General features: G+C 39.6%; 1 protein-coding gene, 1 long non-coding RNA gene and 1 other non-coding gene across 4 annotated transcripts in view; 1 reads left to right on the top strand and 2 right to left on the bottom strand.

Annotated features, from left to right (window-relative positions):
* The window catches only part of EPB41L4A (erythrocyte membrane protein band 4.1 like 4A), a 137,561-nt gene extending 123,304 nt beyond the window's left edge, over positions 1-14,257 (top strand). For both annotated transcript variants that reach the window (XM_066988024.1, XM_048052173.2), the window contains 5 exons: positions 4,445-4,492; positions 5,135-5,203; positions 6,660-6,770; positions 7,580-7,661; positions 10,152-14,257. In XM_066988024.1, coding sequence (XP_066844125.1) covers positions 4,445-4,492; positions 5,135-5,203; positions 6,660-6,770; positions 7,580-7,661; positions 10,152-10,274 — 433 coding nt within the window. In that variant the 3' untranslated portion in view covers positions 10,275-14,257. The remainder of the gene's footprint in view (positions 1-4,444; positions 4,493-5,134; positions 5,204-6,659; positions 6,771-7,579; positions 7,662-10,151) is intronic.
* A 2,195-nt stretch (positions 14,258-16,452) lies between these two features.
* LOC106042336 (uncharacterized) lies at positions 16,453-23,435 on the bottom strand. The gene is made up of 5 exons (XR_007159458.2): positions 22,621-23,435; positions 20,191-20,265; positions 19,175-19,340; positions 17,914-18,043; positions 16,453-16,639 (listed from the first exon to the last, which is right to left on the bottom strand). It is a non-coding gene; the product is annotated as an uncharacterized lncRNA (long non-coding RNA).
* On the bottom strand, positions 19,901-20,029 carry LOC125180683 (small nucleolar RNA SNORA13). Its single transcript, XR_007159459.1, has one exon. It is a non-coding gene; the product is annotated as a small nucleolar RNA SNORA13 (small nucleolar RNA).
* Positions 23,436-24,861: the final 1,426 nt, after the last annotated feature.

Below are 24,861 nucleotides of genomic sequence, written 5' to 3'. Positions count from 1 at the left end.
GCGTAAAGTGCTGTAAACTGGGAAATACACTCAGTTATAATGCCTAGATTAAATTTATAGGCAACTTTTTTCTCTTTTACCATGTGCCAAGTAAATGTCATTTGTTGGACAGCACAGGCTCCCTCTTGTGGCTAAATACGGTTATGAAATGGGTTTTATTTTCGAGCACAGTGACATTCTGGGTTATATTTCATTTAAATTACTGTTAGCAAAAACTGTAAACATATACTGTTTTATAAAGAAAGGGAAGATCCTAGAGAATACAAAGAAAGGGGAAAGTCCTGAAGATTTTGTATGATTCCTCATTTCTTTCCCTTGTGTTAATAATGATTATATTCCTCCCTTTTATCTCATTCTTCAGTTAAAAAAAGCAAAAAATGAAAACCCAAACAAGCCCAAGCCCCCAAGCATGGCATAGATAATTAATAGATATTTAATCTATGAAAATATGAGCTGAAAAAGTAAAAAGAGAATTCCTTTAAAAAGGGCTTTTATAAAAGTTCAGTAAAAGGCCTTTAACTATTTGAATGGCCAAATCAAATAAGATGGATAAGCCTTAGCTGCATTAGGTTATAAGAGCAGTTATTTAATTTAATTTGGCTTAGCTGCTTGCTTACATGACTGGATGCAGGTCAGAGGCAGGGGAAACAACTGATTTCTTAGAGTGTAGGGTATGGGTATTTTTATTTTTAAATCTCGTCATATGGTCACTTCAATCTGCACATTTAACAACTGCTACAAAACCTTCATTTTAATAATACAAATAAGTCTTTCACATCAAGTTCCTTATTACAGTCAGGTTAACTAGAGGTTCATTTTGGAAGTGTGAAGTAATGGCTGAAATGTTTTTATTGTTTTTGGTGCATCGCATTTCATTTGTTTGATTATGAGCAATATTAATCATTAGTGATGGTGGGGGTTGGTGTCTCCTTGGTCTCAGGAATAAAAATAGTTGACAAGAAAATTGACCTTTCTTTCTTGTAAAAGAATCAGCAGATAGAGAGAGCTCCCAATTCTAGTTCTACAGGGTTTATTTTCAAGAGTTCACGTAAAATATCTGTGTAGCCAAAGGGCTTTTTTAATTAAGAATGGCCATTAAAATTCCACGGCTATTTAAATTTACCATTTGTGAATCAAACTGAAATATTAATGAGGGTGCAGATGCAGATACAGAAAATAATGTAGACCTTATTAACATGCAGGGTTGTTTGAGCTTGTAAAAACAGAATAAGAACAAACAAAAAACCCCAGAGACTCACCACTTACTGGGAATTCCCACTAGGTTTCTTGCACATTAGAGAATTCGATTAGTGAACTAATTGTCCAGAAGCCATTGTGTGTTTGAAACTTGATTCGGATACTGCAATAGGACAATCTGTGTATATGTTATGTTTCCAAGCCGTGAGTTCTCAAACAATTCACAATAGAAAAGGTGAAAACAACATGAAAGAGGGATTGTGGTCTGGCTTGAATGTCACGGGCTTACTAAGTGCTATACAAACATGAATTTCCAATGCAGTTATCACAATACCTACATTACACCCTAACAAGACCACTCTTTTTATAGGCTTTTCTTCATTTTGGAGTGATAATGATCCTGCAACCTTCAAAGGAAGCAGGAACAAACCTTTCATAGAAAAATGCTTCTATTCAGATACTTGACCTGTATCATACTTCTGAATATTCTTTTGCTGGGAGTTAACTCAGATAAATGCTGTGAGGTTATCCCAGTATTGTAACACTTCTTAAGCATGTGGAAAATAAATAATGTTATGATGAGAATACCTAAAAACATTTGCTTGAGGAATGATTGTGTTTAGTTGTTCTCCTTTGTACTTTTTTCTTTTTCTTTGTGGGATGCCATATTTGAAGCTACAGGTATTTTACAGCAGTGGCTTCCTCATCAGTGTTGTTGTGGGGTAGAAGGAAAAGGAGGAGAGAGAGATGGTGGAGATCACAGAGTTAAGCACCCAGAGCTGGCCGCAGGAGGCACAGTTCCTAGAGAATGGAGAAATGAAGGTGGCTTCTTATTTAATCATTCACTTCCCACACAGGTCCACAGATTATTATTTCTTAGTGCTGGTGAGGTTTTATATGATATTTGGTGATACTGTGAGACCTACGGCCACATCCTGAACAGTTGTATTTCCATGATCAGATGGGTTGGTGGTGTGCACAATGCCCTGCTGTGTGGGAGTCCTGGGTTTGGGAGTGACCTTGAGGCTTTGCTTCCTCAGGCAAACTGAAGCTTTGTAAGCATGACAAAGCCTCCCTGGAGAAGCTGGCATTTTTCAGGGAGCTTTCACATTCCCCACTGCCTGATTATTCAGTCACAGAAGAGGATGCCTATCTTCCCAGCCCCAGGGTGAATACAGAGTTTGCAGCTGCTAATTTGTGAGCAGGGGGTTGTAGAGAAGGAGGAATCAATTAAAAACTGAGGGGTGAAAATGGCTATTAAAAGCCACTGCATACCAAGCTGCTGCATTAGGGAGTTAAAAACAATATGGACTAGTGTGAGAAGGAGAAGGAAACACAAACAGGAAAAACAGGAAGGGAGAAGGAGACATGGGAGACGTGAGAGCCTGAGAAAATGAAATAATACATTATAATAAATATGAGCACATGATGCTACAAACACCTCTGAGTGCTAATAAAAATCAGACTGCAAGCTACTTCTGGCTGTCGCTGTTGCCATCATGAGGACCTGAGTAGTCAGAGCGGGCGGTGGGTTGGTCCAGCAAGGATGGGAATTTTCTGGGTTTGGCTGCAAAGTGCTGCCTGGGCATCCGTCCCTCCTCGAAGCCCAGGAGGGTTATGGATTAGTTTGTATTAGTCCCATTAGGGAATCATAAGTGTAAAGTTGTTTCTCACCATTTTGTCTCTCTCTGGTATTTATAAAGCATTAAACTAATTTCTTCCAGTACATCTACACCTGTACAATCTGAATGATAATAATAATAAAAATAACCATCTCTAAGTAATCTGCCTTTACACCAACTGTGAAACGTTTACTGAAATACAGATGTCTCTGAACATTATTCTCAAAGTGAGGTTGGGAAATCAGCCAAACATAGTAATGGTGAAATAAATTAAAAAAAAAAAAAAATGAAACTGTTAGCTACAGTGTACAGTTTGGAATTTCTGCTAATATGGCTCTGTCACTGGGCAGTGGGTAGCCAATTTAGCAGGTGCTAAAAGGCAGAACTCTACTCTCCTTCTTGATCTTCATTGAAATCTGGAGTATTTCACTCCAAAGGCATTTTTGACTATGACAGGCTTTTTTGTATAAAGAAAAAAAAAAAACAAAAAACAAAAAACTTTATAATCTGATGATGTAAGACTTAATCAATGAGAAACTGTGACTTCAGTGGGAGCATTTGTGCATGTTGAATTCATTTAGATGTTGAATCTCTCACATCTCAGATGGTGTAGGACAGTCTAGCTGTCTGCACTGCATTTATATAATCCCAGTGAAAGCGTTATCTGACTGCTCCATGCAAATCCAGGCCCTGCCAATGTGTAAGAATGCTTATTTAACCTGTTAGCTGAGTGGTTTTGGTGAATTACAGGTTTAACTTCAGCAGCAGTGGGGGTTTCACACTAATCCCGTGATGAAATAGAATAAGGAAAATAAAAAGAACGGGTATCCCATTTGAAGGCAGTATTTTCTGTATTTCCATGGAAAAAATGAGGCATGCCATCCAGTCTTGCTTTGCTACATCTCCATGTCTGCAACACAGAAACTACAATTTCAGCTAAGTAATTTGTCCATGGATGAAATACTTGCTAAAATATATTTGGGGGGAGGAAGGTGGGAAAAGTTGCTGTTGTTGTTACTATTATTATTATTTATTTTTGGCCCAGACAACACGAAGTTAAATAAACTGAGTAGAAACCTTACTTGAAAATGACCAGAAAGCAGGGACTGTACAGTGGCTGCAGCAGAGGAACAGGTCCTCTTTACTGGTACTCACTGGGGATGGCCAGGGATTGATCACTGCTGTGTCAGCCTGGCATGGTCTGTCCCTCCTCCTGCCCACAAAGGGCTCTGTGGGCCACAGGATATTTCTCAGGGCCTTTTACAAAGGTGTTATTCCAGGACAGGCTGTCTTCAGCTGGATAAGGGGATAGTGGTAGCTGGGCATTGCTTTGAGTTGCAAAGAGAAGCTCTTCTGTCATTTATATTTTATGCATATTCTTGCTGAAGGTTTGTGGAACAGGAGATTAGAAGAATTTACTTTTCAGTTAGAATGAAGCAATGAAATTTAATGCTTTTTCTGAGATAACCATCCTTAAAATAGAAGTCGCTGGTGGACTACACTTACCATGATTTTTGTGTAGGCTGTGCTTTTAAAATTGGTTATGGAACAGCGATATGTCAGTTGACAGTGATATGTCAGATGACAGTTTTCACAGTTCAACCTTTCTCTGTTGGTATTTGTAGGAGAAGCCCAGATGTACAAGCTAAAGAAGAACTCTGGAAACATATTCAGTAAGTATGGTCCTCATAGAGTCTTGAGTAGCTGCTGCAGTGCCTCTCATGTAGTTAATCACATCCCTCGCACTGTGCCTACAAGGCATTACATTCAGATTTGGTTGTGTGCCACAATACAGTATACAGGTGTAAATGTCTTGTAGAAGAGTATCTCGTAGAAGAGTATCTTCTACAAGTGCAGACCACTGAATACAGATGACCATTACATGTCGATGAATTATAAAGAAAAATGCAGTGTTTTAGAGCTGGGGCTTCCAAAATATACTTGTTTGTAATACACTTTTAGGACGAGGCATTCTATTCTATTACACCTAAAACTACCACTTGGGAAGATTAACTACTCCAAAGTATATATGACATTCAGAATACACAGTATTCGTATGTATTGTGAAGCTACAAGATCAGATTGCAGGGAGGTGAGAGGAAGGTGGAACAGGATGTGACATGCAGTCGAAGTGATGAAGGTGAAGTTAGACACATTTCTTACTAAGTTTCCTATTTTGATGTCAAGATAGCTTCAGGGCTGACAATAGCTTGTTTCAGTAAATCTTTCTAGCCTAATGTAATAATAATAAAAAGAATGATTTTGCAGTTGGAATTACTGTTACATTTTTTTTTACTTTGCCTAATGCTTTCTAGGAAAGAACTTGTGGATCCATCTGGCCTGTCTGAGGAGCAATTGAAAGAAATTCCATACACTAAAATAGAGTGAGTTTATGTCAGGATTTTTCTTTGTGAATATACTTCTTTTTACTGTGAACTCTGTTATTTTGAAATGGGAGTGGGCTTACACGTAATCCCTAGGCTCTTATCTGTCCCAAATGTCTTTCTAGGATGGGTTGGGTGAGAATACTTCTTATTTTTAAAACCTAGTATTTTCTCTTTCCCAATTATGAAAAAAAGTCATCTTAATCTCTTTCCCTTTGTTACACACTCATGAACCTCCCATATGCCTGTGTGTTCAATATGTCCCCCTATGCTACCCATCAGTCTTTTCTACATGTTATGCACTACAGAATCAGGGAGAACTGAATGCAAATAGTCAAGTCCATTTTTTTTCTTAAACTTCTGCTTTCATTTAAAATTTTTGTTCTGGCCATCTAAAGCACTGTTTGACCTGTTCAACCCCTCTTCCCTTGCTTATCATGGGTAGCTGCCAGGGCATATCCATTTCCTTAAGAACAGACATCTATTTCACTGTGATAATTGCCCATTTGGGATGGTGTTGTGGTTTAACCCGGCTGGCAGCTAAACACCACACAGCAGTTCGCTCACCCTCCCCCCTCCCTCTCTGGGATGGGGGAGAGAAACGGGAAAGTGAAGCCGGTGAGTTGAGATAAAGACAGTTTATTAAGACAGGAATATAATAATAACAATAATAATAATAATAGTGATAATGATAATAGTATTAATAATAATAATGTGTAAGAAAACAAGTGATGCACAATGCAATTGCTCACCACCCGCTGACCGATGCCCAGCCTATCCCCGAGCAGCCGGCCCCCCACCCCGGCCAGCCACCCCTATATATTGTTTAGCATGACGTCAGATGGTATGGAATACCCCTTTGGCCAGTTTGGGTCAGCTGTCCTGGGTCTGTCCCCTCCCAGCTCCTGCTGCACCCCCAGCCTGCTCGCTGGCAGGACAGAGCGAGAAGCCGAAAAGTCCTTGGCCTGGTGTAAACACTGCTCTGCAACAATTAAAACATCAGCATGTTATCAGCGCTCTTCTCACCCTAATCCAAAACATAGCACCCTACCAGCTACTATGAGGGAAAATTAACTCTGTCCTAACTGGAACCAGGACAGATGGCATGTCTTAATGCAAGCAGCTGCCTGTGACAGAAATGGGATTGCACTTTGCATTATAATGTGCTTCCACAACACCACTAAACAGAAAGGGCTGATGTTAAAGCTGCATATATTAATGCATTCTGTATTAAATGGTTTCATTCTTACATGTGGGCATGCCAGTTTGTGACCTTTGCACTTTTAAAGTGCAAAGCACAGACTCAAAAGAAAAGCATTAGCCATTTAAATTCAGCCAGTGCAAAAAGCTGCCTATTATACTGTATGAGCATCTCTCAGTCTGCAGTTGCATTTATGTTTTTATGCTGAAGGTCTGATTTATTAAGCTACTGTTCTGAATTTTGTGTCTCTCGTAGGACTCAAGGCGACCCAATACGCATTAGGCATTCACATTCCCCTCGAAGTTACCGTCAGTATCGGCGGTCCCAGTGCTCTGATGGTGAAAGATCTGTTCTGTCAGAAGTGAAGTATGTGAATGGGATTATTAGCAATGTACTGTTTTAAACTGGCCCAGAAGTTATTCAGAGCTCATGGTTAGATTAGAAGTGGTGTACATGTGATTGTTTGCTGCCATAGGATTCAGGCAACCCTGTAAATAGTAGGTCTTCAGAGCTAAGTGACTCAAAGAACTACAACAGCATTTCTGGTGTATTTGGCCACAGAGGCTTGCTTGCTTGACCCACATGGAAGGGGAAAAACAAACAAACAAACAAAACAAAACAAAAAAGCCTGTATCGCTCCTAGGTGGTAGGTCATAAAGTTTCTGAAGGGAGAAGAAATCATGAGTTGCTTTCCAAATCCTTAATACGTACATCATTAATAGAGTCAAGATGCCATCTGTAGTAGTATGTTTCACAGGAACTCCAGTATGGCCCTGTACTGCAATGGGTGGATCAGTCAACAAAGACTGATTTGTGAAGTAATACTTATACTCTGTATCAAGGGGCTTGAAAGACTAGTTTTAGCTAGGTGGCATCCTGAGATATGTGTAGCATGTACATGATTTGAGATAGGACTCACCTCCCATGAAGTTGGACTGTCTTTGTAGACCAGGAGAAGAGAGGCCCTGGAATAGGGATGGGATAAAAGGTGCCCTGAAGAAGCTTCTGCTCACTGACTACGGATAATCAGATGATAGCTTTTGGATGGCTGAAGTCAGGTGATAGGCCTTCCAGATTTTGCCTATATAACTCTCTGTGTCAGTTTAATTATTCTTGTACACGCTTACAGTTTATTTCATTATAGCAATACTCACTTTGCAACATCATAATTCCAGTGCCAAAAATGATATGGTGCCTCCGCTTCCCGTTACACGATCCTCAGATGCTAAAGGCCCCAGCATCCAGTTGACTCAACAGGTTAGTATTTGTGCATCCTCTACAATTTTCCTGTTTTGGAGACAGAAGGGTGTCTAGTACTTTATTTAAATTAGGTCTTTGTTTTTAAGTGAAAATTAAAACTGACTTGAGATTTTTTTTCAGCAGCAGTGTGACTGGAAATTTTACATTTTGCAGTCTGACTACTTTGTTTATATTTCTTAATATATGGAATTCTGTAATATATGCTCCTCTGGACACCAGCTTCTGCTGCTGAAGGACGTTTTCTCAGTTTAAGTTTTCTGCTTCCTTAAGATGATACCCTGTTCTCCACAGGAGAAAATGAACTCTCAGGATTTCTTAAAATACGCAAGTTTGTTTAAGATGTGGCCATAATGATGGTCTACTATAATTGTTTATCCTCTGCTTAGACCTTTTCTTGGTTGCTTGGGCTTGAAGAATTGCTTTCTTTTTTTCTTTTTTCCTTCTTTCTTTGTTTTTTAATGCTGAATAGTTTTTGACACTGAAATCTAAAAAGGAGAAGAATTGTCTTTTTAAATATAATCACTAGCTTTTATCATAAATTAGGGTAACATTTCTTAGATTTGATAGTTGTATTAAACTCAAAACTTGAGAAGCAAATGATACTCAAAAAGCACTTGCAGTTCTGTTATACAAGCACGCTAAAGGAAAACAAAACATGCAAGAGAAAATGCCAGACATATTTTGACGCAGCTTCCAGACTGTTAGAATGGTACATGCTGCTTCTCTTCTGAGAATTACTTGCTGTTTTACCTGGAGGAGGTTTTTCCAGCAATGCTATAGGATTCCCATGTACTTAGGAGAAGCTTTGTTACTTCAATACTATGTTTTAGAAACCTGAGTGAACTTGTGTAGGCAGATTCCTCAATCTTCCTTTCTTCTAGACTATTTTTTAAAATTATTATTTAAGTTTGATTTTTATTATCATTGCTGGAAATGGGAGGTCATATATATGCAGTAGCTTGCTCAGTAAAAATGGATATGATTTGTAATTCATAGAACCATGAAATATCCGGAGTTGGAAGAAGACTACAAGGATCATCAAGTCCAGCTCCTGGCACCACACAGAACCACCCAAAAACCAGACCTTGTGTCTGAGAGCACTGTCCAAATGCTTCTTGAACTCCGGCAGGCTCTCACGGCCCAGGGGAGCCTGTCCCACTGCCCAACCACCCTCTGGGTGCAGAACCTTTCCCTAGCACCCAGCCTGACCCTCCCCTGTCCCAGCTCCATGCCGTTCCCTCGGGTCCTGTCGCTGTCCCCAGAGAGCAGAGCTCAGCGCCTGCCCCTCCGCTCCCCTCATGAGGGAGCTGCAGGCTGCCATGAGGCCTCCCCTCAGCCTGCTCTGCTTTGGGCTGAACAAACCAAAGAACCTCAGCTACTCCTCATGCTGGAAAGGTCTTCCCCTCCAAACCCTTCACCATCTTTGTATCCCTCCTTTGGAAGCTGTCTAATAGTTTTATGTCCTTCTTATACTGTGGTGTCCATAACTGCACACAGTGCTCGAGTGGCTGCACCACTGCAGAGTAGAGTAATTGTCCTCTGAAGAGTCTATATTAGTGTTCAGCAACATAAATGAGTGTTTACCAACACAAGATTGTTATTTAGAAATCTAAGAAGTGTAATCTCAAATATCAAAATAATGTGAAATATAAGTCTCCTTCCCACACCAGTCTTCATGTCTATTCATCTGGCATGTGGCTATGCCCAAACTACATGCTGATACTGTACATAGTGTCGAAACTACAGAATATAATCAGCAACACATCTTATTTTGTCTTGTAAGCAGTTAGAATAACATAAGCTAGAACAACATTAAAACAGCAAATAGTTGTTTTTCACTGTAAGGATAGCTAACACACTACCTGTTCCTTGATGGCAATAAACTTCAGGTATTACTGTTTATGATGGAAATTGAAAAAGACAAGCTATCTGTGGTATTTCTGTAGGGATTTGCTCCAGCAGGAAGTGGGAAGTTGGTGTACGTAAGACTAAGCATATTTATGGTCTTTATAGAAATAGGTAACTTTTGTGGTTGAATCCTGTTCAAAATCCACATCAGTTTATTTCCATTCTTATTCAGTACTATGTGGCTTAAATTCATTGCCCTGGAAGGAATTAATGTGACAACGCTCTGTGTCTGCAACCACCTCTCTTTTCCCTCTGCCCCAGAACTTCTGACAACAGTAGCCATTAATTCCTAGTGAATGCTGTTTGCAGTATTTGGCTAAATACCAAATTATTAGTCATGGTATTTCCTGAACAGGGAATATGAATCCAAATAGCACAGAGGGGCAGCAGCTGGGAGGGGAAGGAGGCAAGAGGGGGAAAAAGTTCTGTTTGATCCAATGTAGAGACTTTCCTATCCCTTATGTATATATATAAACTGACATATCCTTAGCCTAAGGCTGTCATAGCAGCAATTATCAAAATATGCTATTTAAATTCTACTATACCTTTTCACAGAATATTTTAATTTGTTCCCTTCAGAGACGGAATGGATCTAAAGATAGCCTAATAGAAGAAAAATCTCTGCTATCCACTAACGATGGAAAACCTACGACTAAAACAATAAAAACTGTACAGGTGTCACGCTTCAAGGTAGAGACTTGACTGCTGTAACTGAAGATGGTGAATGGATTTTATTCTTTGGAAAATGAGAATTTTTGTGTGTGTGTGTTCAAGGGAAGGAACTGAAGTTGAAGTGGTGGCAATTTCTTCAGGACATTCAGAAATGGAGCCTGCTTGCTGGGAAGGCCAAGCAGTGCCTTTATCACCTACACTGTTCTAGTGATGTGACTGATTGAGGAGAAGCTGTCTGATTAGATAACCAAAAAGAAAAGTCCTCATAAAAACAGAATGGTCAGCAGTTACATTTCCAAAAAATGAGCAAAAAAATAGCTGCAGCAGCAAAACTGTGTTTATGATTTTCTCTGCAACTGAATAACCTTTTTCAAAAAAAATTTACTGTTAACTAACATGATCAGGATCAGACGCTTCAAGGGGATCAAAATAGTCATATTTTTGGCAAATTGTGCAATACTGTCTGATTTGGGAAGAAGCATTGTTACAATTCCATCTGGTGATCAACTTGTGCCCTGAAACATGAGCTGCTAGCTCTTACATACTATATTTCAGCCTAGCACAACAGATGCTGCTGTTGTTAATACTGTTGTCAACACAACCCAGTTTTTTAGCTCAAAAATAATAGTCAGTAACACCCTGTAGCAGAGGGTTCCACAGATTATTCAGGCTTACTTTCACTCAGCAATTTTAAGTATTCTCAATTAAGAATGTCCTTTTGTGTAGAGGGGCTATTTAACTGAACATTCCATACTGTAAAAATACACCTATCATCTTAATAGTAAACATACTGGAAAAAAATGGAGGATATGTACTGATCCACTGTATTAAGGATGTTTAGCAATGCACTTAAGTACTGGTTAAACAAAACTTGTAGAGTAGGATTTAAGAGGGCTAGCAAATAGCCCCCCTTTTTTTTTTTAACAAACTAGACTAGCAAAACCTGCCTTAATCTCTTTTCATATGAAATAATCAATGCTAATACCTTCTGTTACTCCTCTCTGAGCCATTTCTACTGTAATAAAAATGACAAAGGCAGTATTTTAGGTATGATAATTGCAATTTTCTTCTATGTCAGAATAGGAACAGTCATTTTTAATAATGCTGCACACTGAGCACATTATCTTACAGTAAATATCTGAAGTGATGCCTAGCTCTGCTCCTGTCCTGTCACTTTGTATAAATAGCTGAAGCCATTCTACTGCCTCTCATTTGTCCACAGTCATGGACAGACTGCCTGGTTTTGCTAACTAAGAAACAAAGCCTTTTTGTTTTGAAAGTAACTTTTCCTAGGTGTAAACCCCAAACTATACAGTTTTTGAAACAGCAGTGGAAATGGCTATAGTGGTAGTTCATGTGCCTTTTTAAATCTGTCCTCCATAAACTCCACCCCACTATGACCTTTAGTGATGCCATGTCTTCTGCCCCTAGCAATACCATACCAGGGGATTGCAATCCTGTCATAAATGCAATATTATTTGAGAACTGTAGTATATAGCACCTGAGTTATGCTTTACAAGAGGCATAGCATTTTAACTAAGAAAATTGAGAAGTACAACCTTATATAATGTGTTTTATTTTCCACAGTATTTCTAAACTGGTTAATCATCTGAGGTGGTCAAAGGGGTGCTATTAGCCAGGGTGGAAGCCATACATGCTGTATATTGCTATCACAACACAGATTGGTCTGCAGGTTGAGAGATGCTATATTGTTCCAGTGAAGGCAGATTCACTTCACATAGGTTTCTTTGAATGCATGCTTTGGACAGTGCTGCTTTTTCAGTGAACAATTCCAAGGAAAGGAAAGCACTTAGAACCCCTCTGTGGTGCAAATGCTGTTTTCATGGATGTTCTGCATTTTCTGAATATACTATAGATATCATCCGAGGACATTTGTTGGGCTTAGCTTAAAGTATTTGCTCAAGCTGCTTTTAAGTCTGTTAAAAAGTGCTCCAAATTGACTTGAATGGTTTCATTATCACTGTTGCAATTTAAAGTGACTCTTTAGGATCTATTGTGACTTTTCACAAGCACTGGTTTAAAAAACAAAACAAAAAAATGAAAAAAGGCAAAAAAAAACCCACACAAAAAAAACAATAAACCAACACTGTGGCAAAGATTGTGGTGATAGAGATTAATCTACGTCATCAGAATCTTTTGCAAGACTTGCAAGACTACTAAAATACAACAGACCACAGAAGAACTAGTTATGATGTCTGTAATCAAAGCCACTCCTTATTGTTCAAGAAGGTTTTTCAAGCTGGAGTGTTATACCCTTCCTTGTAGTTTGTTGCTTTCTAAATCATTACTGTTATTGGGGATTCCTTACTCAGGCACAGGCACATAGAGCTACTTTAGGAGTATTTGCATTGTTATTATTGAGCATTGTCTGTACATAGTGTCCATATCTTGCCAATCTTCAAATTTTATTGATCAGGAAGAAAACTACTTGTAAGGTTTACATCCAACCTAATGTCTTCTGTATGTTGTCATCTGCCTTGAAGCTTTTGTGTATTATTGCTGAATACCATCAGCCAGACGTGTGGCATTTTACTTATCCCACTACATGAGAAAATAGGCTTGTATCTAGTCTGCTATTGATAGCTTTCAATTCCCAATTCACAGAAGTTGTTTTCTAACCAAGCCAACTTTTTTTTTGCATTTAAATGAGAAACTTAACAGAAACAGTCTTGAATTTGAGTTAGCAGTCTTATTCCCAATGAGACTGTGTAGGAAACAGTTTTTACCATGTCTAGTGATCAGTCTGGAGTACTACAATACAGTTTTGTCTCAGCACAAGACTAATCTTAGTTCATGTGTTACCTGTTAGTGTCAGTGCTGGAACAAAGCAAAATTTGGACATCATTGTTGGCTAATAGAACAGAAAAAGAAAGTTCCTCCATATACATGTGCCTCCTTTCCCTTTGAGCTTCTTTTCCTTTGTCATTTGAGGAAAGATACCTTTACTTGTGAGCTCGTAAGTCTTGTGTGAGAGACCTACAAGAAATCAATCAACAAAAACACTTACTTTGGCACAGCTGTGCTTTGTAGCCTTAAAACAGGCATGCAGCATCTGTAGTGGCTGGCCACTTACAACTCTGAGCTACACCTACTGTCCACGGCCCTACCTTCCCCTAGCTTTCCTATGGCCTTCACTACCTAGAGGCAGTTTTGTTTCCAGCTGTGGAGTTTGGATGGTTCACCAGTCAAAATTCTTGGACCTTCTGATGAGTTGGGTGGAAGACAGGAGAGATGTAACCACATCAAGCAGTTACTCTGGGGTTGGATGTCATGCAGACCTGTCCTAAAACAGACAAATGACTGGTATTTCAGACATTCTCATTCTAATTCTGCTTCTAGTCAGCTGAAATGGTCTCAGGCCAACAATTTTAACCTTGTGCCTCTACATTTACCTCTTCTGAAACTTCTGAAAGTGCTATAAATAGGTAAGTTATGGAATTCTCTCTCTTCCTAGTTAGCAACACCAACAACATATACTTCTTTGTAAGGCACATGTTTTATACAATAAAGAGGGTTTGCTATTCATACCAAAAAAGCATATTTGTGTATCCCAGACTGGTCCCCCTGCTTGTTAGCTGGTTCCTTTCATTAGGAGCTAGCCTTGACCTGCTGTTTTCTGCATTGCACTTATCAATATTCCTAACATTGCAACTCATACTCTTAAAAAGGCTCATTGTATTGAAGTCGTTGACTGAAAAAATTACTACCATTTAAGTTTTCAAATCAACCATCTTTATACATGTGAATAGTAAACTGAATATACAGCAAATTTTCTTTTGGGAAAGCCTGTTTAATTCAAAGCTCTCTAGAAAGATGTATTAAAACAACATACAAAAATGTATCAATGATGTGATTCATGTGCTCAATGTATGTTAAGTATTCATGAAGCAACTGTGTGCTTTATTTTAAAATGAGTTTGATAGATGGCTGTGTCAATACTCGTGTCCAGGTTATTTAAAAAAGTCAAGTAAAACTTGAAATTTTAGGTCAAACCGTGGTTGTTTGTGTGTCTTATTTACATTACACAAAAGAGGAAAACCTTAGAAACATGGATTCATTTGACAGCACCATCTGGTAAAAACAGGTGTAGTACCAATTAAAATCCACTTGAGAATACAGATTCTCCAGATTAGGTGTTTTTCCTGTTAGCAGGAAGTTGTCAGCACTGAATTTCATACTTGCAATACATATCCATATTACAGCTCCCTTTCTTATCTAAAAATCATCAGAAAGCATCAACAGGCTATGTTAGCTGTCAAACCAAACATACAGAGCCAGTATTACAAATGGTCTCTCTCCCCTTTACATGCCCATTTTAATTTCTCTCCTGTATTTGTCTCCTTCTGTGAGAAGAAAACCACTACTCTCCCAACCAGTCAGTTTATATGAAATACCTACTTGCCATAATGTCAATATCTCAAAAATAGCTAGCATTATTTATTATTTCCTAATACCAGAATGTAGTAGACTTTCTTCTTATACTGAAGTTTATTACAAATAAGCCTCTTTGCCAGGCAAAAGATATTCAATATTTACATTCAAGAATATGACTAGTCACCCACTGATTCAAATGGTTTTCACTCAAACGATCTAGCCCTAATGAAACTGGATACAGTATACTAAAAATTAGGTTAAAGAGGAATTTGGAACATGTCAATTTTCTTTCTGTGCACACCTCTCAAAAGTTCTGATTCTCAGCTTTAATTGCAGAATGGCTTGGGTTGGAAGGAACCTTCAAGACCATCCAGTTCCAACCCCCCTGCCATAGGCAGGGACACCTCCCAGTAGACCGGGTTGCCCAAAGCCCCACTTGGTACCCTGGCCTTGAGCACTTCCACGGATGGGGCATCCACAGCTTCTCTGGGAAAATACTGAGTGTATAACAGTAAGAGGTGTCTGCCATAGAACATTGGAGGTGGGTTACAGAATGCAGGGTTGATGCAACAGCAAGCTAGTATAAGTATCTTTGTTCTCTCCCTCCCCTTGACCATCTGAGAATCTCTCTTTCTTTCAACTTTTTTTTCTTTTTAACAAAACCAACTGTCTGTCAGACAAAGTGTCAGTGTAAAACAGGAAGGGAGGAAAAAAATAAAGAAGTCTTCATTATTTTCCACAGTCCAGTTAAAAATAAAATCTAAGAGAAAAATCTAAGAAAGGTGGTCCTAATGCATAACACCACGCCTGCATTTATATTTACTTAAATTACCATTGCTATTTTAGTAATTAGTGGCCCTTAGAACCGTGTACTCCTTCTTCTACCTCATTTTTTCTTCATTCCACCACACTATGGAACAGATAACGTACTGAAGCATGATTACTCGTTTTTTCTTGTTCAAAGGGAATTAACATTTTAGCAATCAATAAAACTTGGCATTGCTTGTTGCACTCAAGAATTAAAAAAAAAAAAATCTTAAAAGCTACTCTTGCCAGTATTGTACTTTAAGAACAAAGATCCAAAAACAAAGATCCTGAACAGATGGTATCTACAGGGAATATAATCCCTAAAACAACCCGTAAACTTTCAAGTGGATCCAATAATAAAACAGGCTCTTTGCACATCTTGGATCACTAATCACGTCTAAACTACCTTCCCTCTTTGACAACCCCAAAACTCACACTTGTGTTTAGATGCTGTATTAGTAATTTGCTTACATTCACTGCTACAAAATAAGACATTATAAGGTACAGAATTTCAGTATTTGCCCTTTTGATAAAACCAACTTATGATAAACCTTCTTCTAAAAAACAAACAAACAAAAAAACCACAAAAACAAAACAAACAAACAAAAAAACAAACAGGAAATCCACTTGTTATCCCTGCAGTGCATATTACTCTAAGTTCAGTTGAAATATCACAGTACACAGCTGATCTAAATAATAATAACAATTGCAATTTTCATGTTAGAAAAATACCTTTCCTGCTATTTTAAACCCAGGATTGCTGAATTTTAATTTATAGTTTCTTTTCCTCACCACAACACATACCTCAGCTGACCCACTTCCCGAGTGCTACAGAAGGCTGTGGTTTCAGCGATGACCTCTTACCACTTACCCACTTACTAGCTCCTGCATATTACTGCAAAGGGGTGACTTGGTAACCCAAAACCAGTGCAAAACAAATCTTAGCAGTTAATTCTGTTTGGCAGTTATTATAGCTTGGAAATGACAAGAATTCTGAGACCAGAAACATAAATCTTTATTTTTTTGCCTACATAAATGTTGCCAGACACTGCCCCAGTACAGTTAGAAATAACTGTCGATACTACAAGCATTCTCTAAGACTTAATATTCAAACTCTTGAATCTTTTTTTGTTTTTAATGGAGTAGTCTTGCAGAGAGAGCCACTGGTCTCGGGCTGTGTCTAACAATTTTTCCTAGAAAAAAAGGTGAACACAAGGTGAGATTGGACAAATGTAGCAGGTAGCCACTTTCAGTAACAACCTCTGAAGTGCTAGATCCCCAAAACTGGTACAAAGTTGCAACGAACAGCTTCCCACCAATCTGTCTGGAAAAAAGTCAGTAGCTAAAACCTGGAGATGGGATTTTTAAAGAGCCTGCTTGCTGAACAGGCTCTTTGCACATCTAAGCAAAATTTCAGTTCTTAATCAACTACAAGTTAGTAGCAGCTCTAACACCTTCTAGCTGGTAGGGATCAATAGAAAGTTTTATAGTAGTAACCCAGGCGCATTATGTATGTGCTTTATACAAAGTCAATTTAAGAGAATGGTAAGCCAGTACTAAAAAAGATAAATTACTTAATTTTGAAAAATAATTAGCAGCCATGTTATTAGATAGTTACTTATAGTGGGTTACCTTTAACATGTGCATTTTTCTTTCCACTGTCTGACAGGCTTACGTAGAAAAGTGCCTATTATTTCTTCAGTCTTGCAAACACCCTAAATGACTATAGTCATAGAAGTCTGGGATGGATTTCACAAGTTCATTCTTTCTAAACAGCACTGGTGAAGTATTGAGTGCTTTTGTTTTTCATGTTCCTCAAGTGCATTCTCACCTGTTTCAATACATGAAACTCTCTAATTCTGAAAATTTCAAGGGCATTGTGACAAACTTGAAGGAGTTTCATCATTTTACTGAAAACTTCAGTTCCATTATTATTCCCCCCCAAGGATGTAGGAGATCTTACATAACTTAAGACCACACCTTTTTGTGAACATGTGCATGTTCGTGCAAACTACTAAGCCATTTTCAGTTTATTTTTTCAAAAAAGTAATTTCACTATTTTCTCATCTTCAGCATGTATTTTATAAACAACATCAGCCAGTTTAGTAGCGTGTGGGAGATCACTGTCTGAATCTGTCTTCAGCATGGACAACTACTGGATCACAAACCTACTTTAAAACTTGACTCAGCTCAGTTTATGTGATTTTCCTTCTTGACTGTGAGCTTGTCAAGATGTCTTTGTGAGGAGCTGCGAAATAACTAGTCTCCTCTCTCAGTGCTGCAATCACATTTTGAAAGCAATATAAATACCACACAATTATACAATCTTTATTTCTCTTCTGTAGTAGTACATTATTATCCATCTCTGGTAGAGTGGAAAAAAGTAATAAGCAACAAAATTGTTAATCACTCAAAAGCCTGAAAAATCAAAAAAAAAACCACCTCATGAATTAATGACAAATGCCACCTTGATACTTCCTGAAGCTTCTTCCCTTTCCATACTCTTCATTTATAGTTCTTCCTTGGAAGTATGACCGTGCTGCACTGCATCTCAGCACCCTCTTCTCTGTTACATCATCTAGAAGTGCTGGCTGCCTCTGTGAAACACCGAAAACAAGAATGCAGACAAATGTACAAAAGATGTTTTTGTTCTTTCTGTGTTCTGGAATGTAGTTCCTGCATAATGAGGTTTAATTAACAGACATAATTGCACGAGATGTGTAAGCAGCACATTTTTTATTGGTGTTTTCATTCCAATCTACCATTCAAAAGTATTGTACTTTCCTATGTTTGAGTAACTACCTTACCTGTTCATTTCATGTTCATGAAGGTCACTCACCGTAAAAGCTCCAGCATTTTTTTCTTTCTCTGCATACTGCATAAACTATTCAACAGGAACACCAATCTAAGCACGTGGTATAACCTTATGACCATTTCTGATTTGCAACACAATCAGTTATTTCTTAAGTTTGAATCAAAATTTGTTTGCATTTTGAATTTCAATGTTGATAGTTTCTATAGATTTAGTGTATGATAACCAATAGTTCACCCAGTATGGTTTGTGTCCCCTGAAATGCAGGTAAGGATATGATGATTTGCCAGTACTGGATCATTCCCATATAACATTTCCAATATTACCTCAAACGTTCCTGGCTTCAAAAATTTGGATGACTTGTCACACACTTGGGTACTTAGGTTACATGAAGCACAGTTTCAGCACTGAAGCAGCATTTTGTAATATAGACCGTATTTATTAACATTTTGCTTGTATCACTTAATTTCACACTGACATACGCTATCCAACTTTCCAATTGTATTGGCTTTTCAAAGATATTAAGTGAAAAAGCACTTTGCATATGAAATGCTGAGGTTTCATGTTTTGTTAGTATTTTGAACAAATCTTTTCCAGAAACTGTATGCTAAATTGCTCCATAGTATCAGCCCCAAAAAACAAACATGAAAAAAATCACAGACTCTTCCTGGACATGCTGTCAGCCAAACACTGCTTTCATGAATCCACTCACACAATTTTGACTTGCCTTTAGGGTTTCCACTTTGCTTTTGTCGTTGATGAGAACCTAGACATCAGGTTGATCTCACCCCTCAATGTTTCAATTCTGATTTCTGCTCTGAAGTCATTATGCTGAACTTCTTTTTCAGTGGAACATCTGGTTCATAATAAGTCACGGCTGAAGGACACAGCTGCGCAAGAAGTTACAATCACTTACCTCATGAAGGAAATTTTGCAGGAGAATTGGGATGTTACTACTTCATAACTTTTTCCCACTAGCCCTCCTTATGCTCAGAGGCTTTCACCACATGCCAGCACTGTATCTGTGAGCTTGTGAACTGCCAGCAAGATCTCCCATGGCTACTGCACAGTGAGATAAAACCCTGTAAGAAGCATCCATAGCAATAAGCACTCTGGTAGGAACAAAGCCCGCTAATCCCAAGGTAAAAAGACACCCTGCCAGCAATACTGAATTATACTTTGCACCTTCAAAAGTGCATCAAGGGAACACTGTCCTATCTGCAGCAGAACAGTAGCAGACATTACCATCCGACACTGAACGGTCTACAGAGGGATTCGCTTTATACCACTGACCCCACAGTCATTAATAGCAACACATGCACAAAAGCAAAACACTTTTTCCCCCCAGGAAAGAATAATTTAATCTTTTCTTTAGCAGAGTATTGTAAGGCTGTAGAGAGCCATTTGCACTGGAAAAACTGGAGGCCTCTGCAGGAGTCTAAAATGTTAGGTACTTAACAGTACGATTGTTAAAAAGTTATCCTGATAGACAGGACAGCTAAACAATACTAAGAGTGGTGGCCATAAACATTCTGATCTGATTTTTTCCTGTTTTAAGACTGTCAAATTCTTCTTTTAAAAAGAGTGAAGCATAAAATCTACTATGTAATTGCTCAGCCATATAATTTCTACAGACATTTTTTTTTGTCCTTGCAAAAACAGGGAGAAATGCAAATAAACAAATCCTTAAACTGTTTGAGCAAGAATTCTCGTCTGCCTTTTTTGACACCACATTCATTTCAGAAGGGAATGAATGGGCAACACAAAGGCAAAGTTTTAAATACTAAAACTCTACAAAGTTTTCTCTACAAAACTGAACTAACAGTATATGAAAGAAATCAATCCCTCAACAAGCAAATTATTCAAAATTCTTAAGCAAATAATGTTTTTATATAGGGTAAGCACCCTTTAGTAAGAAAACCACAAGCATACCGTGCTCTTGGGACATCATGATATCATCCTGTTGCTTGCTTAGGCTGTTGTCAAACTATTACTGACTGCTTTTATCTGAAAGAAAGTAAAAACACTTTCACTTGAAAGACTGACTAAGATACCTGAACCGTACAGTAGGTGGAACCTAAAAAGAAATACTTGAGATAATTGCTCAATTTCAGAGATCAGCCAGCAGATTCAACCTCCCTTTCCCCTAAAAGCTCCCATCATTCTCATCAGCGCACTTAAAGATTATGGGCTACTCCACTCCATTACATCAGTTGCAGTAGCCTACTATAGCAACAAGAATTATATGCACAGCAGTCCCACTCAAACTTCCACATCACTTAAAATATAATCTTTGTTTAATATGGGTTGTCTTTCTATCAGTATATAGTTTTTGTTTAATATTGCAGTGCTGTCTGCCTGGCAAAAGCCTACCCAAAAGAGTTCAACGTGAATCAACAATGTAAAGAGAGTGGAAAATTTGCTTTTCCAAAAGGAGAACTTTTCTTTCTGGTCTCCCAAGCAGCTGTGAAGAGCCTGCAAAGGAACCTTTGAGACTTGAAGCTCCAGGGGATGAAAGGCCGCTTCACTCAATGCTTTGCTCCAGTGGGACAAAGCAAAGACGTTTTGCCAAAGCAGCACGGCTGTTCCCCTCACCACCCAGTGCTCTTGCCACCACTGCAGGAGAACCAGACCTGTACTCTTACCTGCCTTTCTCGCTCTGCCTCTTACAGCTGCCGTGGTCCTGCTTGCTTCTTTTACCTCCTCCTTTCATACCAGGAACTAGCAGAGTGGCTGTCTGGCATCCAGAAGCCACAATTGAAAAGTCACTTATGTAGGACATCCTGATGTGTGACATCTTAGCTAAATTACAGAAAGTCATAAAAGGGCTGTCAAATGCCCAAGCTTTGATTCATTGCAGCCTTGATAGCTGAGGGTAAAAAATGTAAGAAAAAGTTCAGGGGCAAGCATGTCACCCCACTCTGCTTCTGGCCTCGAGAAATGTACAGACTTGCAGGAGTGCAGAATTCTTCTTCTGGTAACTGAGGCTCAGTTTGCAGGGCAGAAATTAGTTTTTGTGTCATGCTTACACATCTCTCTAAAACAGAGTGTATTATTGCTCTGTTCAGGTTTATGGCACTACTAACAAATATTGTTAACATGAATGTAAAGCAAATTCACAAGTGTTACCTGTTTATATTCACTGGATTTGGCTTGTCATTCATTTATATTTTCCACATAAAGATTGTTTCAAGTACTGTCTCAGGTCTAACTCTTATATATGTCTAAAGGTCAACACTGCATGAAGTTACACTTAAAGCACAAAAGCAATTGGTCTTGCAGGGGTCACACATCAGATTATAGCTGACAGCCACGGTAGCAAAGCAGTGGAGATCTGTTTCTCTGTTCTGCTGATAAAGTCAAGTAAGTGTTGCTGTGCAACTCAGGTACAGCTGCCTGAAAGGAAGTTTAAATCAAAATGAGCTAGTCCAGATTTGGATTACATAAACTAGCAGTATGGTGAAGAATAAAACTTTAATGTTTGTGATATTTGTAATTTGAGCCTGGAGATACAGGAGGGCTTGAATACCTGCATGAGAAAGTGTGGTGGTTTTACCCTGCTGGGCAGCTGAGCTCCCCACAGATGCAGTCTCACTCCCCCTCCTCAAAGGGAAAGGAGGAGAAAATACGATGAAAAGGGCTCAGGGGTTGAGATAAGGTCAGGGAGATCACTCAACAGTTATCATCATGGGCAAAACAGACTCAGCATAGGGAGATTAATGAAATTTATTACCTATTACTAACAAGCTAGAGCAGTGAGAAACTAAAAGCAAACTAAAGACACCTTTCCCTTAACCAACCTCTTCCACCTCCTTCCCCGAAGCAGTGCAGGGGAACTGGGGCTGCGGTCAGTCCCTGATGCTTCGTCTGCACCGCTCCTTCACAGTCCCTCTCTGCCCCTGCTCCACGTGGGGTCCCTCCCACGGGATGCCGTCCTTCCCGAACTGAGCCTGGGGGGGGCTGCCCGCAGGCAGCAGCTCTTCAAGAACTGCTCCCACATGGCTCCGTACCACGGGGTCCATCCGTCCCCCAGGAGCAAACTGCTCCAGCACGGGTCCCCCACGGGTGGGCGGCAGCTCCCCCCAGACCCCCTGCTCCTGCGTGGGCTCCTCTCCACGGGCTGCAGCTGTGGCCCAGGGCCTGCTCCTGCGGGGGCTCTCCATGGGCCACAGCCTCCTCCAGGCCACATCCACCTGCTCCACCGGGGGCTCCTCCATGGGCTGCAGCGTGGAGATCTGCTCCATGTGGGACCCATGGGCTGCAGGGGGACAGCCTGCTCCACCAGGGGCCTCTCCCTGCACAGGCCGCAGGGGAACTGCTGCTGCCTGCCTGGAGCACCTCCTGCCCTCCTGCTGCACTCACCTGGGGGCTGCAGGGCTGCTTCTCTCACAGTGTCTCACCCCTCTCTCCCAGCTGCTGTAGCACAGCAGTATTTTTCCCTTTCTTAACTCTGCTCTCCCGAGAGGCCCACCCACTCTTGCTCCCTGGCTCAGCTCTGGCCAGCAGCAGATCCCTTTTGGAGCAGCTGGAGCTGGCTCTGATCTGACATGGGGCAGCTGCTGGGCTCTGCTCACAGAGGCCTCCCTTGCAGCCCCCTGCTACCAAAACCTTGACCTGTAAATGCAATACAGAAAATATTCCAACTATTAAAGCAGTGGTTATACAAAATATGTGTTTATTTCATGTGTCCCCTGTAGCTGTTTGTGAAACAATCAGAAAAACATAAGAAAAAAATGACTAGAGTGATTTTTCATATGGTAGACATGGGTTAGGGACATCGTTCACATATTCCATTCAAGTTTTCCCAGTTCCTCTCCTTACTGGACAACTTGAAAGACAGCAAGCATAACCAGTGGGACAATTTACAAATGACTGGAAGGAATTATGCATTGCTGTGTAAGCAGGGATATGACTCTTTTTTTCTGAAAATGACAATGCCATTCAAAAGGCAATGATTTCATGGTGAGCACTTCTGTGGCCTCTATTCCAGATGTTCATAGTGGATCAGAATTCCTGATCTCTGAATCCATGATTGTTGCCTCTGTTACGATTGTCTCCATGAAACCAGGATGTGTTAGCTTGAGGGTGTAATTATAACAATTAGTTATCTAGTGGCTAAAAATGCCCTTCTGAGGTGGAAACAGGTACCTTGCTACCACATTTTATCTAGTGTCTTCGGTGTGGTGAAGGTACTTGTGAATCATGCTGTGGCAGGTTAAAATGTTGTCATCCCATCAATCAGCCTCATTGTTCTGCCACAGATTGCTGCACGTTGCATGGTTAGTAGAAATGAATTAGCTGCTCTGACACAAAGCTCTGTCCTAGCTTACATGGCTGTTTATGCGGAATTAGAGCTAAACCACTGACCTGCAGCATGCAGTGACTGCAGTATTCCAGTCTGTCTACCTAGCCACAGGGCCAAAGGGAGAATTTGACCCTGTAGTGATTAAGATAGAAAAGGTTATCTGTTGAGAAACTCAGTCTTTTTGGCTCCTTTAGGAAAAACATGGAGAACAGATATTTGATAAGAGGATCTTGAAGATAACAGACTGGAAGAGTAGAATGTGGCAGCTCCATGTTGAAGTTAAATTAATAACAAGGCATTAGTTTCTGCTTGGTTTCCTGAAGATGTGATTAATGATTTAATCACTGAAATGATTTTGCTTTGTGTCGGTTGGTGATATTTTTTAAGCTGGTTTCAGTTGAATTTGTCAAAGGGATAGAGAAATTCTAAGTTCCTAAAGGTTTTGTGAAAAAGTACGCTCTGTGTAGAGCAAAAAAAAATAAATTGATTAGTGTTGCATGCACTACTTGTCATCCTGCCAGGTGAGGACAGCATAGGAGGGAATGGTGGCAATGTCTACAGTCAGTGATTTATACTTTTCCACAATTTTCTTTGAAATCCATAAAGACAGCTTGTGAGAGGCACTGAGATCTTCCAGTGGCAAAGCACCTGTGTCTCTAAGCAGTACGTGTTGGAGTTGTATCTCCCAGTTCCAATGAGCTGCTTAGATCCATGCTAAAGTGAACCTCATCAACTACCCACACTGAGATTTTCACTCTCTGTTTGGATGTTGTTGAACACTTCTCTAGCATGCCCCAAAGACCTTTACTCTGTCACTGAAGTATGTGTTAGACCTGAGAGTTTTTCTGACAAGCTAGCACTGAAAGAGCCTGTTTACGCTTTTATGGCATTAACTTTAGTTCTATAAAGTTCTATAAAGTTCAGCAGTAATACTCCCTTCATCCACTCTTATTTCCTGTTTTCAAGACATAGTTCAATAGCTGGCAACTGATATTCTCAGATGAGGCCTTTTTTCCTTACCCTGGAGAGATCGTGTCATTGTCTAATTACATTAGTTTCTTAGAAATTTACCACTGCATGCAAAGGAGAATGAAGTCAATTATCTGACCCAATTGAACATTCAGTCTCTCCAGGTATGGTGCTGAAGAACCAGTTCTGGTTCCTCAGCCCTTTCAGTAGTCATTGATTTCTGGGAACACTAATGAGCAGTCGAAATCTGAATCTGTATTAAAAGGCTTGTTTTGTTCTACACTTTCTAGGTGTGTCCTTAGTTTTCCTGAGTGAATTCCAACACTAAC

The sequence above is a fragment of the Anser cygnoides genome, chromosome Z (assembly GCF_040182565.1).
Source record: "Anser cygnoides isolate HZ-2024a breed goose chromosome Z, Taihu_goose_T2T_genome, whole genome shotgun sequence".
Classification (NCBI taxonomy): domain Eukaryota; kingdom Metazoa; phylum Chordata; class Aves; order Anseriformes; family Anatidae; genus Anser; species Anser cygnoides.
This window is presented reverse-complemented; position numbering and strand designations above follow the sequence as displayed.